At 44.3% G+C, this 22865-nt stretch overlaps 1 protein-coding gene and 1 pseudogene across 1 annotated transcript; one reads left to right on the top strand and one right to left on the bottom strand.

Moving 5' to 3' along the window:
• The first annotated feature begins 13558 nt into the window (after positions 1 to 13558).
• Positions 13559 to 16293, top strand: LOC104606498 (O-Glycosyl hydrolases family 17 protein). Its single transcript, XM_010271740.3, has 3 exons — positions 13559 to 13815; positions 13910 to 15220; positions 16035 to 16293. The coding sequence occupies exons 1-3, from the start codon at positions 13761 to 13763 to the stop codon at positions 16067 to 16069; spliced, it is 1401 nt and encodes a 466-aa protein (XP_010270042.1). The 5' UTR covers positions 13559 to 13760; the 3' UTR covers positions 16070 to 16293.
• A 1779-nt stretch (positions 16294 to 18072) lies between these two features.
• Positions 18073 to 18768, bottom strand: LOC109115361 (secreted RxLR effector protein 161 pseudogene; annotated as a pseudogene).
• Positions 18769 to 22865: the final 4097 nt, after the last annotated feature.

The following is a 22865-nucleotide window of genomic DNA, read 5'->3' on the forward strand; positions in this document are numbered from 1 at the left end:
GATCCAGCCAGGATCCTCCAGATCGGGGCGTCGATCGAGGAACCTCTCCGTTCTCAACTGGTAAGCTTTTTATTTAAAAATTTAGATATATTCGCATGGTCCACGGAAGAAATGTCCGATATAGATGCAAAGATAATAACTCATAAGCTAAATACTGATCCTGTAGTCAAGCCAGTTAGATAGAAGAAATGCAACCTCGCCCTGGAGCGCTGGAGGATAGTCGATAAGGAGGTCGGGAAACTCCTTGCAGCCGATTTCATCAGGGAGGTCCATTACCCGAGCTAGGCAGCTAACCCCGTTTTGGTAAAAAAGGCCAACGGTAAATGGCGCATGTGTGTCGATTATACCGACCTAAATCGAGCTTGCCCGAAGAATTGTTTCCCACTCCCTAAGATCGACCGTCTAGTGGACGTGACCTCAAGGCAAGAGTTGCTGAGTTTTCTGGATGCATACTCGGGTTATAACCAGATCAAGATGGACCCCGCTAACGAGGGAAAAACAACATTCATAACCGAAGTAGGATTGTATTGTTACAAGGTCATACCCTTCGGGCTAAAAAATGCTGGGGCGACCTTCCAAAGACTTGTCAACAGACTATTTGAGCCGTTGATCGGCAATAAGGTTGAATGCTATGTAGATGACATGGTCGTCAAAACCCGATTTTCGAACTATCTAATAAATGACTTGCAACGTGTTTTTGAAATTCTACACAAGTATAACATGAAATTGAACCCTAACAAGTGTGTCTTCAGTGTCACCTCGGGTAATTTCTTGAGTTACATAGTTAACCAACGTGGCATCGAAGCAAACCCCGAAAAAATAAAGGCTATCTTGGATATGAAGCCATCTCGCAAGTTGAAAGAGGTTCAGAGGCTAAATGGCCGTATGGCTGCCCTAAGTCGCTTCATGTCCAAATCAGCAGATCGCTGCCTGCCTTTTTTCAAGAAGATTAAGAAAAGTAAGAACTTTGAGTGGACTGAAGAATGCCAGCTCACCTTCGACGAGCTGAAGAAATACCTAGTTAGTATCCCGGTTCTGACCCAACCCGAGGAGGGTGATGTTTTGAAACTGTACCTCTCCGCAAGCGATGAGGTGGTCAGCTCGGTACTAATAAAGGAAGTAGATCGGGTCCAACGACCTATCTACTATGTAAGTAAAGTTTTGCAGGACACCAAAACCAGGTAACCAGAGATCGAGAAGTTGGCATACGCACTGGTCACAGCAGCTCAGAAGCTTCATCTGTACTTTCAAGCCCACACAATTGTCATTTTCACCAACAAACATCTAAGGCAAGTCTTACACAAGCCTGAGGTATCTGGCAAACTGACAAAGTGGGACATCGAACTCAGCGAGTATGACCTCCGGTACGAGACTCGGACGGCGATTAAGGCCCAATCTTTGGCCGAATTCGTTGCAGAATGCACCTTCAGCACTGCAATCCTCGAACTGATTGAGCTCGAGCACAGAGAGGAGGCTTCAACCAGTGTGGCACCAACCCCGGTTAGAGCAAGGCCAACCTGGGACGAGGAGCCATGGATCCTCCATGTAGACGGCTCATCCAATCAACAAGGAAGCGGAGCCGGCGTTATTCTACACGGGCCAAGCGGGGTGAAGCTAGAATACGCACTTCGGTTTGAGTTCGCGACATCTAATAACGAAGCGGAGTATGAAGCACTGATAGTCGGGATCACACTAGCAAACGAGGTACAACCGAAACACATCGTCATCTGCAATGACTCCTAGCTCGTGATTAACCAAGTCACCGACGATTACGAAGCTCACAACCCCACCATAGCTGCTTATTTAGCTAAAGTCAGAGAAGTTCTATGCAGCTTCCAATCATACTTCATCAAGCAGATTCCAAGGTCCGAGAACGCTGAGGCCGATGCCCTGTCCCGGTTAGCCAGCACGAGTAGCAATACCATGAGGACCATGTACATGGAAAACCTACCTCGGCCCAGCATTCTCGGGGTGGCAGAAGAGGTCGCTCTTGTTACACAAACAGAGTCGAGCTAGATTGACCCACTCGCGAGCTACCTGCTTCACGGAACCCGCCCTGCAGATCGCAACCCGACCAGAAGGGTAGAGCGACAGGCAGCCAAGTAAGTCATGATAGACGGACGGATATATCGGAGATCCTACATGCTCCCCTACTTGCGCTGCTTGCAACCTTCAGAGGCTGAGCTCGTTCTCCGCGACACTCATAATGGCATGTGTGGCGGACACTTGGAGAGCAGGGCTCTCGCCCAGAAAGCACTGTGACAAGGATATTACTGGCCCATGATGAAGGCAGATGCACTCGAGCTTGTCAAGAAGTGTGATAAATGTCAAAGGCACGCCAACATCCATCACCAACCTATTGCCGACCTAAAGTACCTCACCAGCCCATGGCCCTTCGCACAATGGGGAATTGACATTCTTGGACCATTCCCGCTGGCGACAGGACAGAGGAAATTCTTGGTGGTAGTAGTGGATTACTTCACAAAGTGGGTAAAGGCAGAACCCCTAGTAACAATCACAGCTCGAAGTGTACAAAACTTCTTTTTGAAGAGTATAGTATGTCGCTTCAGGCTGCCTCGAGTGCTCATCTCTGACAACGGCAAGCAGTTCGAAGATATCAAGTTTCAGAACTATTGTGCCGAGATGGGGATACAGCAGAACTTCACTTCGGTAGCACACCCTCAGGCAAACAGCCAGGCGGAAGTCACGAACAGAGCTATACTCCATGGACTAAAAGCTTGCTTAGCCCAAGCTAAGGGACTATGGATAGACAAGCTACCCAACGTACTATGGGCTTATCGAACCACTGTCAAGACCACCACAGGTGAAACCCCTTTCAACCTCACCTATGGCACGGAAGTGGTAATCCCAGCCGAGATCGAGGTACCACTTTACGCCTGGAGGCATACGAAGAAGAAGAAAACGATGACGAGCTCCGTACCAACCTTGACTTGGTGGAAGAAGTACGGGACCTCACATATATCCGGACCACAGTCTACCAGCAAAGAGTAGCTCTGTACTATAACGCCCGGGTCAAGAAGCGGCACTTCTGTGTCGGGGACCTGGTCCTTCGAAAAGTTATGGTGCCTGAGCCCGGTGTAGGTAAGCTCGGACCGAACTAGGAAGGTCCCTACCGAGTAAAGCGGGTACTTGGGGAAGGTACGTACAAGCTCGAAACCTTAGAAGGAAAGCAAGTACCTCGAGCGTGGAACATCAGCAATTTAAGGCGATACTACCTGTGATTGTTGAACTGGAGAGCGGACTGCGAGTCACTCCCAGAAGTCTAAGGACTAAAAGTGTCGAGCTGATAAAAGACCTCGGCATCATATAACTCCCAGTCGCCTCTTCGGCATGGGCATATAAGTCCCAGTCGCCTCCTCGGCATGGGCAGACAAGTCCTAGTCACCTCCTCGGCATGGGCAGATAAGTCTCAGTCGCCTCTTCAGCATAGGCAAAATACTTCTAATGCCTAAAGTGTAGACAGCTCGGGTGTGATCCCTACAATGCGATGTCGCCTCCGTTAAGGGACAACCGACATTTAGATGAACAGCTCGTGCACGGACAGGACGGGTATGTACCCTGCGATGTCGCTCACCTCGGCGTACATTATGTAAACTTGCCCCTACTAATAGTGCAAGAAGACAGATTGGGGTAACAAACACTTAGAAAATTTTTTACTTTGGCTATCCTTACTTGTTGTCCAGCTCGGTAACTCGACAATTCAGGTAACCTATACATTCATTGCCCAGATCGGGAGGTACTCATACTTAGAATATTTTTGCACAAGGATTGCTCAGAAAAATTTATATTTCATTGATTGAAAAAGTGTGAGTACAGAGACTTCGTTGTAACCCGAGCTCGGTGGCTTCAGGGCGCACATCCAAAACATAGGAAAAAGAAAGAGCTAGAATCACTCAGGAGGATTGCCAGCTGGGTCGGTCTTCATGTCCTCCTGACCCGAGGGGCCCGCCTCTTCAGCTTCATCGTCACTTTCCACATCGGATGAGCAGGGCTCTTCATTCGCCGCCTTCGCCACCTCAGGGGTAAGGCCCGACATAGTAAGGACTTCAAGATCGAGGTCGAGAAACTTCTGCCGCACCAAGTATCTGATCAGCTTGAACCCTGAATGATAGAAGCTCGATCCATACTCGACCTGAAGATCGTGGAACTCCGAGGATTTCTCGAAGCGTTCAACAGCATGGCTTCTTTCCTCAGCTCGCGCCTCTTGGATAGTGGTCTCGAAGATCTCAGTCTACTCCTGAATCATCGCTTTGAGACTCTTGTTTTCTCGTTGAAGCTTTGCCTTCTCATCGGTTAGCATCGAGATTTGCTCCTGTTGCTTCATTTTCTCCTCAGTTAGTGCGGAGATTAGTTTCTATTGCTTCTCCTTCTCCTCAGTCATGGCCAAAATCAACTCCTGCTGGCTTCGAGCTCTATTCTTGGCTCGAAGTATCTCACCCCGAGCTAGGTCCAGTTCGTGGTGAAGCTCTTGTGCCTTTTCTTCGGCTTCCAGAGCCTGCTTCATACGGATCTCAGACTGGCACATCAACGATTGAATGACGGAGTTCACCTAGAAAACAAAACCAAAGTAAGTACATTTGAAATTAACAAAGAAATAAACTGTAAAGTAAGATACTTACCACCATGCAGTAACTGGCAGCTCAGGTTCCGAGCAGGGTTGTGGACATGTCAGCCCATTCCGCGACCTCGTCAGGAAAGGCAGCATCCCTGCTCTTGCGCATTGCGAGCTTGAGAGTCATTATGCTCTGATTGGAAGGCTTGGGTCTCGGAGCAGAAGTGCTCTCCAGCCTACGAGGTTGGAAAATTTCCCGCTCGGGTACAGAAGTGCTTCTCGGTTCATGGGGCTGAGCATCCTCCTCCTGGTCATCATCGAGGTTCACTATGGGGGGTTGAGGATGAACCTCCTCCTCGGGGAGCTCGGCAAAGATCAACTCCATAGCCGGAACCTTGGATGGGGCAGGGGCTGAAGGACCGGCCTCCCGGTGAAGCCTCTTCGAAGCCTTCCTCTTCTTCCCTCTCTGAGATCTCTTGAGAAGGTTCTCGGCATCAACCTCCGACATGGTAACTACAAGAACAAAAGGTTAGTTGCAAAATAAAAAGAACTTTAAAATAAAAAACCAAGGTGAAAACCTACCAGGAGGGCTCAGACCAGCTCGCACAAGCTTCTCCTCAGCCAAGAAATCCTTCATCTCGAGGCCGAGGTCCCTCAACGAGTTGATGACTGCCCTAGTTTCTACATCCAAGCTCACCCCGGGATCCTTGATAGCTACCCTCCAGTGGGTTGGAAAAGACCACCCTTCAGGATTTCGGACAATGAAATACCTCCTTTTCCAGGATGGAACCTTGTTCAGGTAGCCGAACAGGATTTTGAACCCAGGCCAAGGTGAGATATAATAGCTTTGTCTGATGTCCCCAGGCAAACAAGCAAAGTTTCGCTTGATTGCACAGGTCGAGCTGGAGGTGTCTAAGGATAGAGGCTGGTTGTATGTGTGGAACAAAGAGATAGTACCAACTAAATTCCGAGTAGAGTTCGAGTGTAGTTGGTCGATGGTAATGTTAAAAAACTTAACTACCTCTATAATGAAAGGGTGAAGCGGGAAGCGCAGCCCGGCCGCAAGCTGCTCTTCAAAGACCGCAAGCTCATGGTGATCATGAGCCAAAGGGTATTGACCTAGGGGAAGGCTAAAAACCAAGCTATCGGGAAGACGATAACGAGCTACAAGGTACATTAGCCTATTAGAAGTTAGAGTAGAAGGACCAAAGTCATCTGGACCCCGAGCCCGGGAAGAAGATGGGGCCTCCGTCCTAGAGGACGGACCCTCTTCTTGAACCTCGGTCTCCCTGAGCTGAGACGGCTCAACTTCGGGAGCAGAAGCTTCCACTAAAGACTGAAGAGGGGAGTCACCTTGCGGCGAGCTGACCTCCCCAGCAGGGGCCGCGAACTACACCACGACACCCTTCGCCTCGCTAGAACTACCTCAAAGTTTGTCTACGCTAGAACTGGACATGATTAAAAAACAAAGGAAGAACAGGAAAACACAGACTCACCGAAAAGAAGGATGACCTCGGAAAACAAAGAGAAGAGTGAGGTGAAAGATTCCAACGCGACCTCAGAACAGACTTGTGAATTTTTGGCGAGAAAAATGAATCGCGGACCCCCTATTTATAGCCGCTATGTTCGAGAACCAACGATCGAGATCGAAGTGATCCAACGGCTCCTAGTAAAACCGGCTGCGCGACCCTTGAGGATAAAGTCGGGTTAGTGCGTTATTTGACATCCGCGGAGTTTATAGATCGTGTGACGTCTGCGCGTAGGCCAGACGCGACCTGGATTTTCCTAGTTGAGCCAGGTGACCGAACAAGTCCGACCCGTGAATCATCTGGCTAGCTGCCCAGACCTCGAACCAAATCCACTTGGCTCATCATGAACTCCCCGCACCGGGTCAGGACCCCTGGCTCAGGGAGTGGGGGGCAATTGATGAAGGGTAATTTGGCCCGACCTAGTAATAGGGGGACACGTGGACACAACCTAAACTAGCATGCTGACAACTCACTCTGACACGCCAAGTCCGCAATGGATCGAGCTCGGATAACCATACCACCTCGGGACAAGTCTACCTCGGGATGGGTATACCTCGGTGCAAGGTTACATCAGGAACACCTCGGTCCCAAGGTACTTTGGCATTCATATCAGGTCGGATCTAATGAGCACGAGCTCAGGCAATGCTGACCAATTGCCGCATGGTAATTCCAAGGAGCTCAACACCGTACCCTGTGTCTTATAGGATTGTGCCTTGTAATGGCTATATTAGCTCACCCACTCCCCGTTTCAGGCGGAAATGGGCAATCTTACTGGTTGGTGGCGTTATCCCCACCTAACACAGAAACAGATCCCATCACAGCGGGGATCCAAGAACTACTCCACCAAACCCGCGAGGACTCCAGTATGTAAAGACCTCACCCCCCAGGGGTGATATAATGCGTAATCTCTGCTCTCTAGCTCTCTCATAATCTGATATCATCTTCAAGCTCACTACTAAGTGCTAACTTAACCATCGGAGTGACCTCGCCAGGTAAGCCACCCCGGGTTCTCTGATTCATCTCTTGCAGGTTCCTCAGTTCCCGTCGTTGCTGGTAGCCAGATCACCTCCAGCAGAGAGCATCCGAATTGCGCTACATCAATTGTCAAAATGATTATTGAATCTTGATATGGCATTGGTGTGTCTATGTCAACAATGTATACAAAAATTACAACTTTATTTCCTGGTAAAATATCTGAAAATGCCACATGAGCATTCAACATTGTTCAAAATTGATGATTAGAAAAATTATCACTTTGAAAGTAAAAAAGATTTCCAAAAATAATTCCTTATTATCAGAATCTGCAAATACCACATTGGTTGTGTTTTGTATAGTTTGGGGTGGATTCGAGTCGCTAAGGCAGTACAAGGCTCGAGCTCAAGCTCGACTCGGGTCAAAAGCTCGTAAGCTTGAGCTCGGCTCGGCTCAAGCTTGACTTGAGAAAAATGTTTTAAAAAAATGATATATAAAAATATTTTTTATTTTATATTTAAAAATTAAGGATTATAATAATTAGTTATTATTATATATAAAAATAAAAATATTATATTATATATATATATTAATTTCTATAGTTTTATATTTTATATTATTATTATTATTTATTATTATTATTATTATTATTATTATTATTATTATTATTATTATTATTATTATTATTATTATTATTATTATTATTATGTTATTCGAGCTCAGCTCGTGGGCACCCCTAGGTATTGATTATACTTGATTTGTCTTCAAAACCAAGAAAAAAATGGTTGATAAATGTTTTTCTTGAATTTGTTGACAATTAGAACTAGGCGCCACATCAGTAGAACAATAAATAAACACTTAACAATTGGGGGAAGTGTTAAAATGAAGCTTCTCCCAATAGTTGGTGTACATGTAAATCAAGACTGAACTTTATCAATTACAATGTGTACGAATCGACATAATGAGACAAATGCTAATTTAGCAATGACATGCCACCATTTATCAAATAAACGGAAGCCATACAAAACACATAGATTATCATTGTTCAAAAACATATTTTAGACAATAGCTTCACATCAATGAAACTTTGTTTTTTTTTTTTCCTTTTTTTTATAGAGCAATGAAACTTCCTTTTAAGCATGTCCAATTATGAGATATTATTCACATACTTTATTATTTTTCAAATTACAAATAAATGAAACCAAGGTGCTTGTTAAAATTATTCCGTCTTATATTGTATTCCAACACAGTTCAATACAAATTTCAAAACAATCGGTTAAAGGCTGTGTTTGATTGCAATGCAATTTTATTTGTGCTAGTATAAATACGTGGGAGTGCAAATGAAAATAATGCAAATTGTGGTTTAATTTTATTTTGAGTTTTACTTTATTCTGCTTCTAGTCTTATTTTACTTCATTTATAATGCAATCAAACAAAATAAAGCAAATTTTGAAATAAAAATAAATCATAATTTACACTAAAATCATTTGCACTACCATAAGTTTGCAATATTAATGCAAATAAATTGGCATTGAAACCAAACACATCCTAAATTGTAAAAATTACTTTGTCCCAGCCCATTCCTCAACAGTATTATTTAAAAAGATAAAATTCAATTGAAATACTCTTACATCTTTTTATTAATTGTCAAGATAATGTTAGAGGGCATCATAATTGATGTAGCGTGATCTAGCTGCTCCCCGTTGGAGGTGACCTGGCTTCTAGTTAGATGACGGACGAGATTGATATGCAAGGAGACGATTAGAGAACCAGGGGTGGCTAGCCCGGTGAGGTCGCTCCGATGCTTAAGTTAGTATACTTGTTGTGAGCTAAAATAACTTGAGAGTATAGAGAGCTAGAGAGCAGAGAAATCACGCGTACCTTGTGCCCTCGGGGTTTGAGCATTTAAATAGTGAAGTCCTCGCGGGTTCTGTGGAGCAGTTCCGGGGTCCTCATTACGACGAGATCCGTTTCCGCGTTAATTGGGGGATAACGTTGCCAACTGATAAGGCTTATCTATTCCACCCGAACCGGGCGAGGAGGAAGATAAAGCTTGCCGTTACGAGGCGTGATCCCGTAAAGTTTGGAATCTGATGGCGAGGTTTCCAGGGTCATCAAGTAGTGGTCTGAGTCGGTATCCCCGAACTGATGTTCTTTAGTCCCGAACTAGAGTGAACCCCGAAGTGCCTTGAGACCAAGGTGGTCTTGATGCGACCTTGTACCAAGGTGACCTCGTCCCGAGGTGACCCATGCCGAGGTGGTTTGATTATCTAAGTTCGATCTGTTGCGGTCTTGGTATGTCGGGCTGAGTTGTCATCTATTAGTCAGGACGTGTCCACGTGTCCCCCTATTACTAGGTCGGGCCAAATCACCCTTCATCAATTGCCCCCCACTCCTTGAGCCGGGGGTCCTGACCTGGTGCGGGGAGTTCATGACGAGTCCAGGTGGATTTGGCACGAGGTCTAGGCGGTCTGTCGAGTGGATCAGCCGATCGGACCTGTTTGAACCTTCGATTTAACCAAAAGTAGCCTAGGTCGCATTGGGTGTATGCGCGGACGCCACGTTGTTTATGGACTCCGGGGACGTCAAAAACGCGCTCAACTGATTTCGTCCTCGGGCATCGTACAACGGTTTTCATGAAAACCGTTGGATCAAGCAGATCTCAGCCGTTGATCGCCTCGCGGTGAACTATAAATAGGGGGCCGAGGGACCCCTCTTCTTCGCCAAAAATTCTGTGATTGAGCTCTCTCGAGGTCGCATTGAAGTCTTTCAGCTCGCTCTTTCTTTGTATTCTAAGGTCATTCTTCTTTTGGTGAGTTCGTTTTTTCTTAGTTTGTTCTTCTTGTTTTAATCATGTCTAGTGCTAGCATAGATAGGCTCCTAGGTGATTCTAGTGAGCTCGAGGGTGCCGAGGTGCAGTCCTCGGCTCCTACTGGCGAGGTCAGCTCCTCTCTAGGTGGCTCCCCCCTTCGCCCCTTAGAGGAAACTTCCTTACTTGAAGTTGGGCCATCTCGGCCTAAGGAGCCTGAAGCTCGGGAGGAGGGACCGACCTCTAGAGAGGAGGTCCCATCTTCTTCTTGGGGTCAGGATCCGGATGACTTCGGTCTTTCTACCATGACTTTGGATAGGCTACTGTCTTTGGTAGCTCGCTACCGTCTCCCTGATAGTTTAGTTTTTAGCGTTCCCCTAGGTCAATACCCTTGGGCTCACGATCACCATGACCTTGCAGTTTTCGAAGAACAGCTCGTAGTCGGGCTGCGCTTTCCGCTCCATCCCTTTATTATAGAAATAGTTAAGTTTTTTAATATCACTATCGACCAACTTCACCCAAACTCAATATAATATGTACATCACAAAAAATTGATTCATCAATAATGCAAGATGAGTTGTGATTCCATGCTAAGAAGCTTAACCCTTAACCCTTTTTTCTTGCATCTAGTCTTCTTGTGACCCTGACTCTTATTTACTCATAGTTTATACATGTAAAAGTAAAACAGCATCAGATGGGAAGGTCGGGCTGGTTTGCTGTTTGCAGCTAAGTACATATGTCCTCTCAGAGACTGGAAGAATAGGTCACCCTACAAAGCCAATGCCCTAGGATCTGAACCAATTGCTAATTTGCTATCTAGGATTCTAGGCTACTGGTCTGCACTCTGTTACTTTTTTAAAAAGACAAAAAGTAGTCCTTATCTTTGTTATATCATGCACAAATAAGGGGGTATTTTTTGTCTTTTGACTGGATATTTATCAGAAAATGGAATGTACCCCGGTACCCACCACCAAACTGATGTAGTTTTTCTCCACTGTAAAACAACATCAGGGATGTTTTTTCTCCGGGGTATTTTCATATTTGTGATTCATTTTATTCTCTAGAGTACGGAATTGGATTTTGCTCCTCACCCAGGCGCCTCACACTGAATTCACAGGCACATTTCACCGTGCATTGGGAACACTCTGTAAACGGTCCCCGTGCTTACCTCTGTCTCTGTGGTTGGTGCCGGTGTTGGCTTGAAAATGACTTATTTGTGCGAGTCGTGGGATTGCTGTATGTAGCATAGGTATATGAATGTGAAGCAGATTCCGATCAGCGATTGGATCAACTCGAAATCACGCCAATCTTGACCAATAACAGTCTCGTTGATCATCATTGGCCCAGATTGGTCATATAGTGATTAACCATTCATCTACTAGCTCACACTGGATCCTAATCCTATACTAAATTTTACATTTAATTTGTAAATTGTAATAAGTAATAACAAATAAAATTTTGTAAACTTAACAAAAATCATGTGCGAGGGCGAGTAAAAAAAACAAACAGAAACACATTATTACTAACTGCGAATCTACGACAGCTGTTATGAACAACGTTTCAATTGAAAGGACCAACCGGCTGGTTGGTAAGGTCTCTTGCTAGTTGTAGCGGAGACTTGGGATCAAATCAGCCTTCATTCGGTTGGCATTAGGGACAGGGGTGTTAATGATATTCAAAAATCTAACTTTGAATTTGAGATATGATATAATCGAATTGAATTTACATAGTTTGAATATTTAGGCAGTGTTTGGCATGGATGCAGTTACTTTAGAAAACAGTGATACATTAATGTCATGTTGGAAAAATCGGTATTTTAGAAAATGATAATATGTTTGAAACCGTTTTTTCATAAAAAATAGTGTTCCAAACCACGCTTTGGAAATTGAGAAAGTGTGGTATAGGAAAATGTAGAATTTGACATTTTTTCAATTTGAAGCTCATGCCAATGGGGACATGATGTGGCAAAAACGGTGGACTTCCTACAATGGGTACCAGTGTTGAAAATAGATATGGAGCACTGGTACCAAATAGAAGGGGTTGTTGTTGCCCCAAGAAAACCTGGTAGCAATGTTTCCAAACAAAAGAAAAAAAGACATCATTGATGCTAAACGTATACTTAATTGGTTGAATTTGAATATTTATTAAATCGAATAAGATCATATATGAATTTATATAATAATCGATTGAATCTGATTATTTAATTCTTATATATAATATATGAAATATTTAAACATTTTATATAATTTATATAATAATTAAGTTACATAAATAATTAATATATTTTATATAAATAAAATTTATTAATTACCTAAAATAATTAATTGATCAAATTCAAATCAAATATTTAAATATTTAATCAAATTTAAATTTGAATATTAATTTTTAATATACATCTTAAATTAGATTGAAATATCAAATTTTTTAGGGTTTCTATCATATAAGGGCAACTTTTGGGGTTTAATATCAATAAAAATAATATATTTAAAAAATTTAAAAAATAGATTAAATTTTTAAAAATAATATCAATAAAGGGCAAAAGCATTGTTCATCTTCTTCTTTTTGCCATTTGTTCACTAGAGCCGCCGCCCGCCACCGTCGCCTCCGCCTCCGGCAATATTACCGGAGGTGGCCGGAGGTAGAGGTGGCAGCGGCGGCACTGGTCGTTTCTTTGTCCAATGCTGCCACCTCCGCCTCTGCCTTCGGCAACATTGTTGGAGATGGGTGGAGGTAGAGGTTGCGGCGATGGCGGGCAAAGGAATGACCAGTGGACGATGGTGGCAGGTGCCAACGGACGACGACTCTGATGAACAAATGACAAGAAGAAGATGAATAGTATTTTTACCCTTTATTGATATTATTTTTAAAAAATTAATTTATTTTTAAAATTTTTTAAAATATATTATTTTTATTGATATTAAACCACAAAAATTGCCCTTCTATACTATTAACCCAATTTTTTAATCGGATTCGAATTCGCATATTATATGATTCTATTGCATGCATTTACACTCCTAAGTGGGGGATTATTATATGTCGTTACGTAGTGTTAAACTGTTAATGTAGACCCTTGAGAAAAGCACAACGTTCGAATGAAAACGGATCTGCTGACCGAAACACACGAGTTCGTTCGGGCCTTCGGGGTAAGAATGAAACTGCATTCTCGACTCTTGAGTCTCAAAGTCTTGTACATTAAAACTGCATCCGCTCCACTTCACTCTCACCATATTTGGTTAAACTCTACCGTACGCATAAGCGTCTGCCGTCTGTCGCGCAATCTGGCTTCCATTTTTGCTGGAAGACTAATCACTTTCATTTTCATAACGTTCATATTGATTGGAATTGGATGGTGGTGATGTTTTCTTTCTCCAAGGCCAAGGCCAAGGTGGGTCATAGTCATGCTACGGTCTTTGGTTTTGGGGGGAAGAATTAACGGTCGAGTTCGTGGGCTCCGTCACTGGCGCGCAGTTGCCATTATGCCATAGAGATCAACTTCACCGTTACGGCGCATATAACGGCTCATCTCTTGGTTTATATTCACGATAAACGGCAATTATAACGGCGAAGGTAAGATTCATGGGTAGAAGTGGAATTGTGTTTTACTTTTAACTCTTTGTCAGTGTTGTGGGTCCCGCCACCTGCCTCGATGTTTTCTCCGGTCTCCACTACACCCTGACGCCCTCCTCACTGAACTCTTCAGTCTTCACTCACCCCAATAAGAAGAGACCAGACCCTCACTCATTCCCACCTGTTCCTCCACTTCTCCCCTCCCTGAGGCAGAGCGTTTAATAGAATAAAACCAGCCAAAGAAAGTTTTCGCTTTTCTTCTTCTTCTTCTTCTTCTTCATTCGTGCTCTGTTTCTCACAGAACCAGGGCATGGAACGTTTCACAGTTCCCTTCTTCCTATTCATCTCCATTGTTTCTTTTACAGGTAAAAAAGGCTACCAAAACCTCTTGTCTGTTGTCTGTTCATGTGTAGTTTTGATGTTTTTGTGGTTAATTCTTTTTCCATACTACGTTTGCAGATGCAGGCACAATCGGGATAAACTATGGCAGAGTAGCTAACGACCTTCCTTCGTCAGGGAAGGTGGTTCAGCTTCTCAAGTCTCAGGGTCTCAACCGAGTCAAGCTCTACGACACTGACGCTACCGTTCTCAGGGCCCTTGCCGGTTCAGGAATCAGCGTCGTCGTTACCCTACCCAACGAGCAACTCTCCTCAGCGGCCAAGCGACAGTCCTATACCGACACTTGGGTCCAGAAAAACATCGCCGCTTACTACCCATCCACCCAAATCCACGCCATTGCCGTCGGAAACGAAGTCTTCGTGGATCCACACAATATAACCGAGTTCCTAGTCGCAGCGATGCGCAACGTTCACGCCGCGCTCGTTAAATATAACCTCGACTCCGCCATTAAGGTGTCCTCTCCCATAGCCCTTAGTGCTCTTCAGTCCTCCTACCCGTCTTCTGCGGGATCTTTCAAAACCGAGTTAGTCGAACCCGTCATCAAGCCCATGTTGGATTTTCTTCGCGAGACCGGATCCTACCTCATGGTGAACGCTTATCCTTTCTTCGCCTACGCAGCCAACTCCGACGTGATTTCCTTAGACTACGCTCTCTTCCGAACTAACCCGGGTGTCGTAGACTCTGGCAATGGCCTGCGCTACTACAGTCTTTTCGAGGCCCAGATAGATGCGGTTTTCGCAGCCATGTCTGCTTTGAAATATGACGACGTGAAGATGGTCGTGACCGAGACAGGTTGGCCATCGAAGGGAGATGAGGACGAGTCGGGCGCAAGCGAGGTTAATGCAGCTGCTTACAACGGGAACCTGGTGCGCAGGGTACTCGCTGGAGGTGGTACCCCACAGAGACCACAAGAAGACCTCGACGTTTACTTGTTTGCCTTGTTTAACGAAAACATGAAGCCGGGCCCGACTTCTGAGAGGAACTACGGTCTATTCTACCCCAACGAAGAGAAGGTCTACGACATTCCGCTTACGCCGGAAGAGGTGAGGCAGAAGGTTCCAGTTAACGGTGGGAAGAGCCAGATGACGCCGGTGAACAATGGGGGCAGTGTTTCGACGAGCTCGTCCGGACAGACGTGGTGTGTGGCGAACGGTAAGGCTGGGGAACAGAAGTTGCAGGCAGCACTAGATTATGCTTGTGGAGAGGGAGGATCTGACTGCCGCCCGATCCAACCGGGTGCTTCGTGTTACGATCCTAATACTCTGGAGGCACACGCTTCGTTCGCGTTTAATAGCTACTATCAGAAGATGAGGCGCGGGATGGGGACCTGTGATTTTGAAGGAGCCGCATATGTTGTCACTCAGCCTCCCAGTGCGTATTCTTTTTCCTTGTTTACTGTTCTTCAATTTTCAGTTCTTCACCTCACGCGCAGGATAAGATGTTCTGTCTTCTGTCATGACTTTTTCTCTACAAACATGAAACATTCACGGGGATGAGGAGGGGTGGAGCCGTGTACTAGTGTTGTTTGGACAGGAGGTGTTCTGGTTTTATCCTTTTTTTTTTTACCGTAGATTCACTACTTTAGATTCTATCAGATTCAGTTCAGGGTAAGAGCTCCGGCCTCCGGGCCCCGTTCATCGGATCGGAGCAAAGCGCACGTTAGCAATATTTGGTCTAGATATGTAAATGTGCGCATGGTGCAGCAACCTTAGCTGGTTCTGGAGCCATGATGTTGGGAGTTGGGACTTGTGAGAGAGTAGAGGACGAGCGGGTTCTCAATTGAATGGGAGTGAAGGCGGTCTTTCATTACCCATTGGGACCCCCAGTTAAGGCGCACGTTAGACTGGGAAAAAAACAAGAAGTTTACTGTACATGGACTCCCTGTCGTACTGACGAATAACTTTAGGGTAATGATCGTAGATCTGGTATTCAATATTTTGGATTGATAATTTGATGCACTCGGGACATGTTCCCACAATCCTACCCACAAAGTATCACTACCATGTATTGGGAATATTTCCAAAGCGTAGCTGTAATGTCTCGTGGGTAGCATATCCGAGCCCAATTTGATGTTGTTCGATGAATGGGAGACGTCGATTTTAGGGCTATGATGTGTCCTGGTCCACGTATGATTTGTGTCACTTATTTTCATGTTGCAAAATTTGTTTGGTTGTATTTTGCGCAGAGTTTGGAAAATGCGAGTTTCCGACGGGATACTAAAAGTTGAGGGAGTTGGGTGGATGCCGCCGATTGCCGAAGAAGAAGAGGAAAGAAGAAAGAAGAAATGGGAAAGCGGGGAGGGGGGGGTGTATTTATTCAAAAGAGTAGTTGAGGTTGTTGACTTACTACTATTATTAGTACTTGGTGTAATTAAAAGCATGTATGAATATTTAATTTAATTTTTGATATATATATATATATTTAAATATTTATTTGATTTTCTACATGTTTGGCTGCCAAACTGATATGGTGTTATGGCTTGTCTCTTAGCTGGTTGATGAGTTTGGGTCTCTTATGGGATCCGTGAAAAAATCGAAAGAGACAAAGGGCGTTGTAAATTTTGAAAAGGCACTCAATTTAGGTGAATAAACGAAGTATGGGATGTGAACCAGAGACAAAAATCACATATCACAATGACATTTATTCAACGTCTTTGATAAGTGGAACTCGAACAAAGTAAATAAAATATGTAATTGTAATTGTAATTGAAATCTTGATTTAATATATACAGGCTACAGCGTGTTAGGTATGGTATGGTACTGGTAGCATCATCTCATCTCTCTCTTCTTTCTTATCAGAATTCTGAATTCTGCAAAGATTCTCTTTGCCTCCCTTCTTTTAGTGACAATACTATAAAAAAAATAATAATAATAATATATAAGGTTGTGGTCACATGGGTACATTGGGTGTATCAATTGATTACTATATTGTCCACTTCCCGAGCTTCATGACTGGTTTGTCTAGACTCTAGAGGTACCCATCTAAGCTATTATCTGCTAGTCTGGATTGGAAGACCGGAACCACCAATTCATCTTTGCCATGCACTGCCTGAGGCTGAGAAGCCCATCCCGATGAGGCGATGACAATACAAAGAGGGGGGTTTAAGGGTTTAACTAATGACAACCCAGGCAATCCGGATGACAAGCCAATTGATACATCAGACACCTCCATAGGAATTTGCCCACACTGGCCTCCTAAAAATGCAGCCCAGTGCCAACAAATTGTTTGACCATCATCCTCATATCTTTGAAGCATCAAATTTGATTTCGTTTCTATCGAGTCCAAACCAAATCTTGATTAATGTTTTGTTTTTATATAGGTTGGTGATCAGTAGCTCAACTAATTAAAGTTAATTCTATGAACATTGCCCATACTATTTCTATGACTTGGAGAGGGTCAATTTTGCAAGCTAGCTAAGTTATGCACGTAACTAGCTAGTGATATGATATAAGTTTATCATTATATGTTTCTTCTAGGTTCAAAATATCAATAAGGGTGATATGTTGATAGGGCGTATTGACCTGTATCGATACTCTTTTTATGTGTTTTTTTTTTTTTTATTTTTTTTTGAAACTGGTTCAGAGGGGCCGGTTTAAGGCTAGTCAACCCCCTGAATCACTTGCCGACCCGGAAAATCCCCTATAGGGGCATATCAGGAAGGATCCAATATGATACTATCGGCCAATATAGGTTAAAACTGTTAGAAACAATTGAATGCAACAATCGAAAGCAATAACAAGAGCTCAACAAAATGGACTGAATGACTTGCACTATTTTATTGAAACTGAACTTGGCTTTTATAGCCATTTACAACTCTAACAGAAAGTATAAAAGCAGCACACGTTAGCCTTATCTTAGCTACGTGATTAACAAAGCAATAGGTCAAATAATAACATCCCTAAAAACTAGGATTTATTGAAACAGAAAACAGACCAAGTAAAACACTAACAAAAAACCTGACTCCAAGCAACGACCTCTTCATGCCCTCCCTTAAACTAATTGCAGTCTACATCAATAGCTTCACACACTCCCATCATCTTTCTGAGTTTCTGAAATGCTTCTAACTTCAATGGCTTCGTCATCAAATCAGCCACCTACTCCTGAGTTCCACAATGGATTAATTCAACTTCACCATCTTTTGTAAGATCTCTCAAGAAATGAAACCGCACATCAATGTGCTTGCTCCTTCCGTGAATAACTGGATTTCTTGAGAGCTTGATCATTCAACTATTGTCACACATGATAGTGGTGCAACCCTTCTGTTCATGACTCAACTTTTTCAACACTCTCCTCATCCATACTACCTGGCAGGCACACGCAGCAGCAACCACAAATTCCGCCTCAGTGGTTGACAACGTAACTATGGGTTGCTTTTTGGACAGCCATGATATTGTGCCTGAACTTAAAAGAAACACATAACCAGACGTGCTTTTACGATTTTCTATATCACCTGCATAGTCGCTATCCGTGAAAGCAAGCGGTTCTTCTTCTTGCCCTCCCTTCTTATACAAAATCCCATAGTTTGTAGTGCCCTTTAAGTATCGCAAAATCCTTTTGGCAGCTTGTAAGTGAAGTTCAGTGGGTTTAGCCATGTACCTGCTGATCAAACTGACACTGAACATTATATCTGGACGAGTTGCCGTGAGGTACATCAAACTTCCCACCATTTGTTTGAAATAAGTCTCATCCACTATGACTCCATGATCATCTCTACTCATTTTGAAACCTGGCACAATCGGGCTGCTTACTGACTTGCTCTCAAACATCCCAAAACGTTTCAACACTTCAGTGGCATACCTCCTTTGACAAATGAAAATGCCATCCGATTTCTGTAACACCTCAATGCCAAGGAAGAATCTCATCCTCCCCAAATTAGTCATGTAAAAAACTTTCATCATAGAATTCTTAAAATCAGACATCATATCCTCATCATCACTAGTGTAAATCAGATCATCCACATAAATACTTACTATCAGCACTTTACCTTCATTGCTCCTCTTGGTGAATAAAGTCTACTCATTTGGACACTTCTAAACGCCTTCACTAATGAAATGAGCTTCAATACGGCTAAACCAAGCTCGTGGAGCTTGTTTTAGACCGTACAAAGCTTTATGCAACTTATACACCTTATGCTCACTCCCCTTTCTTTCATAACCCTTTGGTTGCTCCACATGCACGTCTTCACTGAGTTCACCATGGAGAAATGCTGATTTTACATCCAACTGGTAAATCTTCGAACCTCTTTGCGCCGCAAGTGCCACTATCATCCTCACTGTATCCATACGAGCTACTGGAGCAAATACTTCAGTGAAATCTACCCCTTGTTGTTGAGAGTACCCCTTGGCTACCAACCGAGCCTTGTACTTGTCTACTTCTCTAAGTTCGTTCAACTTCGTTTTATAAATCCATTTTACTCTAATGGTTTTGGCACCAGCTGACAAGTCGGTAAGTTTCCAGGTCTGATTCTTTTCAATTGAGTTAATCTCCGAATCCATTTCCAATCTCCATTTTGAGCTCTTCACTGCCTCTTCATAGTTGATGAGATCTGTAGAAGCAACAAGGGCCATATTGAGCTCAATTTCTTCCTCGGATAGTCCCTCACCGCTGACGTAATCTTCCATCCAAATAGAAGCCTGTCTGACCCTTCTTTCTCTAGCATCATATCCTTCTGCATTCAATGGATTAGATACAACACTCTCGGCTGCATGATTTTCATCTCCCAGATCTTCTTCATTGCCTTCACTAGCAGCTTCAAGATTCTCATCACCTTCTGCTTCATGCTCATCATTTGTGTCATTCTTGTCATCACCCCACTCAAGATCTACCAACACTTGTTCCTCATAGCTAGTGTCCCACTCCCACTTTCTATCTTCCTCAAATACTACGTCTCTACTAGTCACCACCCTTTTAGCCACCGGATCATACAGCCTGTAGCCCTTCGACTCCTCACTAACTCCCAAAAGCATGCATCCAAAACTCTTGTTCTCTAGCTTAGTCCTCCTGGTGTCTGGCACGTGAACATGTGCCACACACCCGAAGACTCTAAAATGTTCCACTGTGGGTTTCACACCAGACCATGCTTCTTCAGGAGTGATACTCAGGCCATGTACGTGTTAAACAGAAGTCCTACAGTGGCAGTCAAGAATATCACTCCTGAAGAAGCATGGTCTGGTGTGAAATCCACAGTGGAACATTTTAGAGTCTTCGGGTGTGTGGCACATGTTCACGTGCCAGACGCCAGGAGGACTAAGCTAGAGAACAAGAATTTTGGATGCGTGCTTTTGGGAGATAGTGAGGAGTCGAAGGGTTACAGGTTGTATGATCCGGTGGCTAAAAGGGTGGTGACTAGCAGAGACGCAGTATTTGAGGAAGATAGACAGTGGGAGTGGGACACTAGCTATGAGGAACAAGTGTTGGTAGATCTTGAGTGAGGTGATGACAAGAATGACACAGATGATGAGCATGAAGCAGAAGGTGATGAGAATCTTGAAGCTGCTAGTGAAGGCAATGGAGAAGTTGTGGGAGATGAAAATCATGCAGTCGAGAGTGTTGTATCTAATCCAGTGAATGCAGAAGGGTCTGATGCTAGAGAAAGAAGGGTCAGACAGGCTCCTATTTGGATGGAAGATTACATCAGCGGTGAGGGACTATCCGAGGAAGAAATTGAGCTCAATATGGCTCTTGTTGCCTCTACAGATCCCATCAACTATGAAGAGGCAGTGAAGAGTTCAAAATGGAGATTGGCAATGGATTCAGAGATTAACTCTACCAAAATATTCAGTAACACATTCACCTGACTTCATTTTGAGAGTCTCGAATTCCCTCCTCAGAGCTTGAAGGACTGACCTTTTCACTCTAGCATTCCCTTCGTACTTCCTTTTCATCGAATCCCAGATTTGTTTCGATGTGTCCTTCTGTAGGATAGTCTCAAGAATTGTTCTGCCTATTGCCTGAAACAGGTAATTCTTGACCTTCATATCCTTTAACTTCATATCTTCGAGCCTCTTCTGCTGTGCTTCTGTCACAGCTTCACCTGCTTGCGGTTCTTCATATCCTGTCTCGACCAAGCTCCAATATTCCTTGGACCTTAAGAAGTTCTCCATGAGCATGCTCCAATGGTCGTAATGACCATCAAAACGTGGAATGGCTGGTTGGACGAAAGGACCTTCGCTTGCACTCGACATCTCTCTCAAACTTTCCTGTGTTTACAAGTCAATCGAAAGACTGCGGCTTTCCTCTCTCTCAGGCCCAGTGTGGCTCTGATACCACTTTGTTAGAAACAATTAAATGCAACAATCGAAAGCAATAACAAGAGCTCAACAAAATGGACTGAATGACTTGCACTATTTTATTGAAACTGAACTTGGCTTTTATAGCCATTTACAACTCTAACAAAAAGGATAAAAGCAGCACACATTAGCTTTATCTTAGCTACGTGATTAACAAAGCAAAGGAATATGTCAAATAATAACATCCCTAAAAACTAGGATTTATTGAAACAGAAAACAAAGCAAGTAAAACATTAACAAAAAACCTGACTCCAAGCAACGACCTCTTCATGCCCTCCCTTAAACTAACTGCAGACTGCAATTAGTTTACATCAATAGCTTCACAAAAACGTGACAAAATTTTGATCCTTGGTTGTAAGTAATTGTAACCTATTGTGTAACAACAAACTCTTACATTTTATCTTGTATGGATAGATATACATGCCCAACTCTACATATTTCGTGCAAATGGAACAGCCAAAAGTTGATTGGCTTTCTCCATTTTCATCTTTCAATTTTCTTAGCTAGGTGATGAAGGGAAATTTGGCCCGACCTCGCGATTGCCCGATACGTGGCAAAGGCAAGCAGCTCGGGACAGTAGAGCGCCCAAAGCGAACATCGGAAGCAAGTCCAAACTCACTACCGAGCCCGAACTCCAAACCGCTGAACTTAGTCCGAGCTCCTTGTTAAGAGCGAGCTCCCTGTCAAAGGTCCGAGCTCCCTAAAAACCCGAGCTCCCCAAGTCCGAGCTCCCTAAGAACCCGAGCTCCCTAAGTCCGAGCTCCCTACTAGGAGCCCGAGCTCCCTAAGAACCCGAGCTCCCTAAGTCCGAGCTCCCTACTAGGAGCCCGAGCTCCCTGTTAAGAGCGAGCTCCCTGTTAAGGGTCCGAGCTCCCTAAGTAAGAACCCAAGCTCCCTAAAATCCGAGCTCCCTACTAGGAGCCCGAGCTCCCTGTTAAGAGCGAGCTCCCTGTTAAGGGTCCGAGCTCCCCAAGTAAGAACCCAAGCTCCCTAAAATCCGAGCTCCCTATTAAGAACAAGCTCCCTACTGGGAGTCCTAGCTCCCTATTAAGAGCGAGCTCCCTACTGAGAACCTGAGCTCCCTGCAAGGAGCACGAACTATACTGGGCCCCAAGCCTCACAAAGCTGACCCGAGCTGACCCGTGGCAGCTCGGAACACTCCAAACCGAACTCAAGGCACCTCGCTCGCCACTCCAACACTTCACTTCCAAAGCACCAGGCCAGCCAAACGTACCCGACACCAAGGACGTCCATATCCAAGGGCGACGTACCTGACTGATTTGGGATCTGACGCCTGACAGCCGCATTTCAAACGGCTTCTTGCCACCGCCACCTGCAACCGTGGTCACTAGCCGCAGAGACGGCTCCGACAAAAGGAACAGTGGCGGTTCTGTCCAGCCAGAGGAAATGACACCCGAACTAGCAGGAGTTCAGAAGTAATCATGCCCGACCTGACGGAGGCCTGGAAGTGAGTGCGCGAGGTGGTTATAAAAGGCTTCTACCCTCCATGAACGAGGTATGCTAACTTTCGCGCTATCTGGTTATTCTTGCCTTTGAAGGATTCTAACTTGAGCTTCGGAGCCCTTACGCCGGGTTCTCCCCGGAGCTTCTCTTCTCCTTCCGTTTCAGGTCCCTGTTACTCAGTTCAGAGGCAAGACCATCTACAGCTAAGACTGGCCAGATTGTGCATCATCAATTGGCGCCGTCTGTGGGAATACGCTTCAAAA

The sequence above is a fragment of the Nelumbo nucifera genome, chromosome 1 (genome assembly GCF_055504915.1).
Source record: "Nelumbo nucifera cultivar China Antique chromosome 1, China Antique-T2T, whole genome shotgun sequence".
NCBI classification, from domain to species: domain Eukaryota; kingdom Viridiplantae; phylum Streptophyta; class Magnoliopsida; order Proteales; family Nelumbonaceae; genus Nelumbo; species Nelumbo nucifera.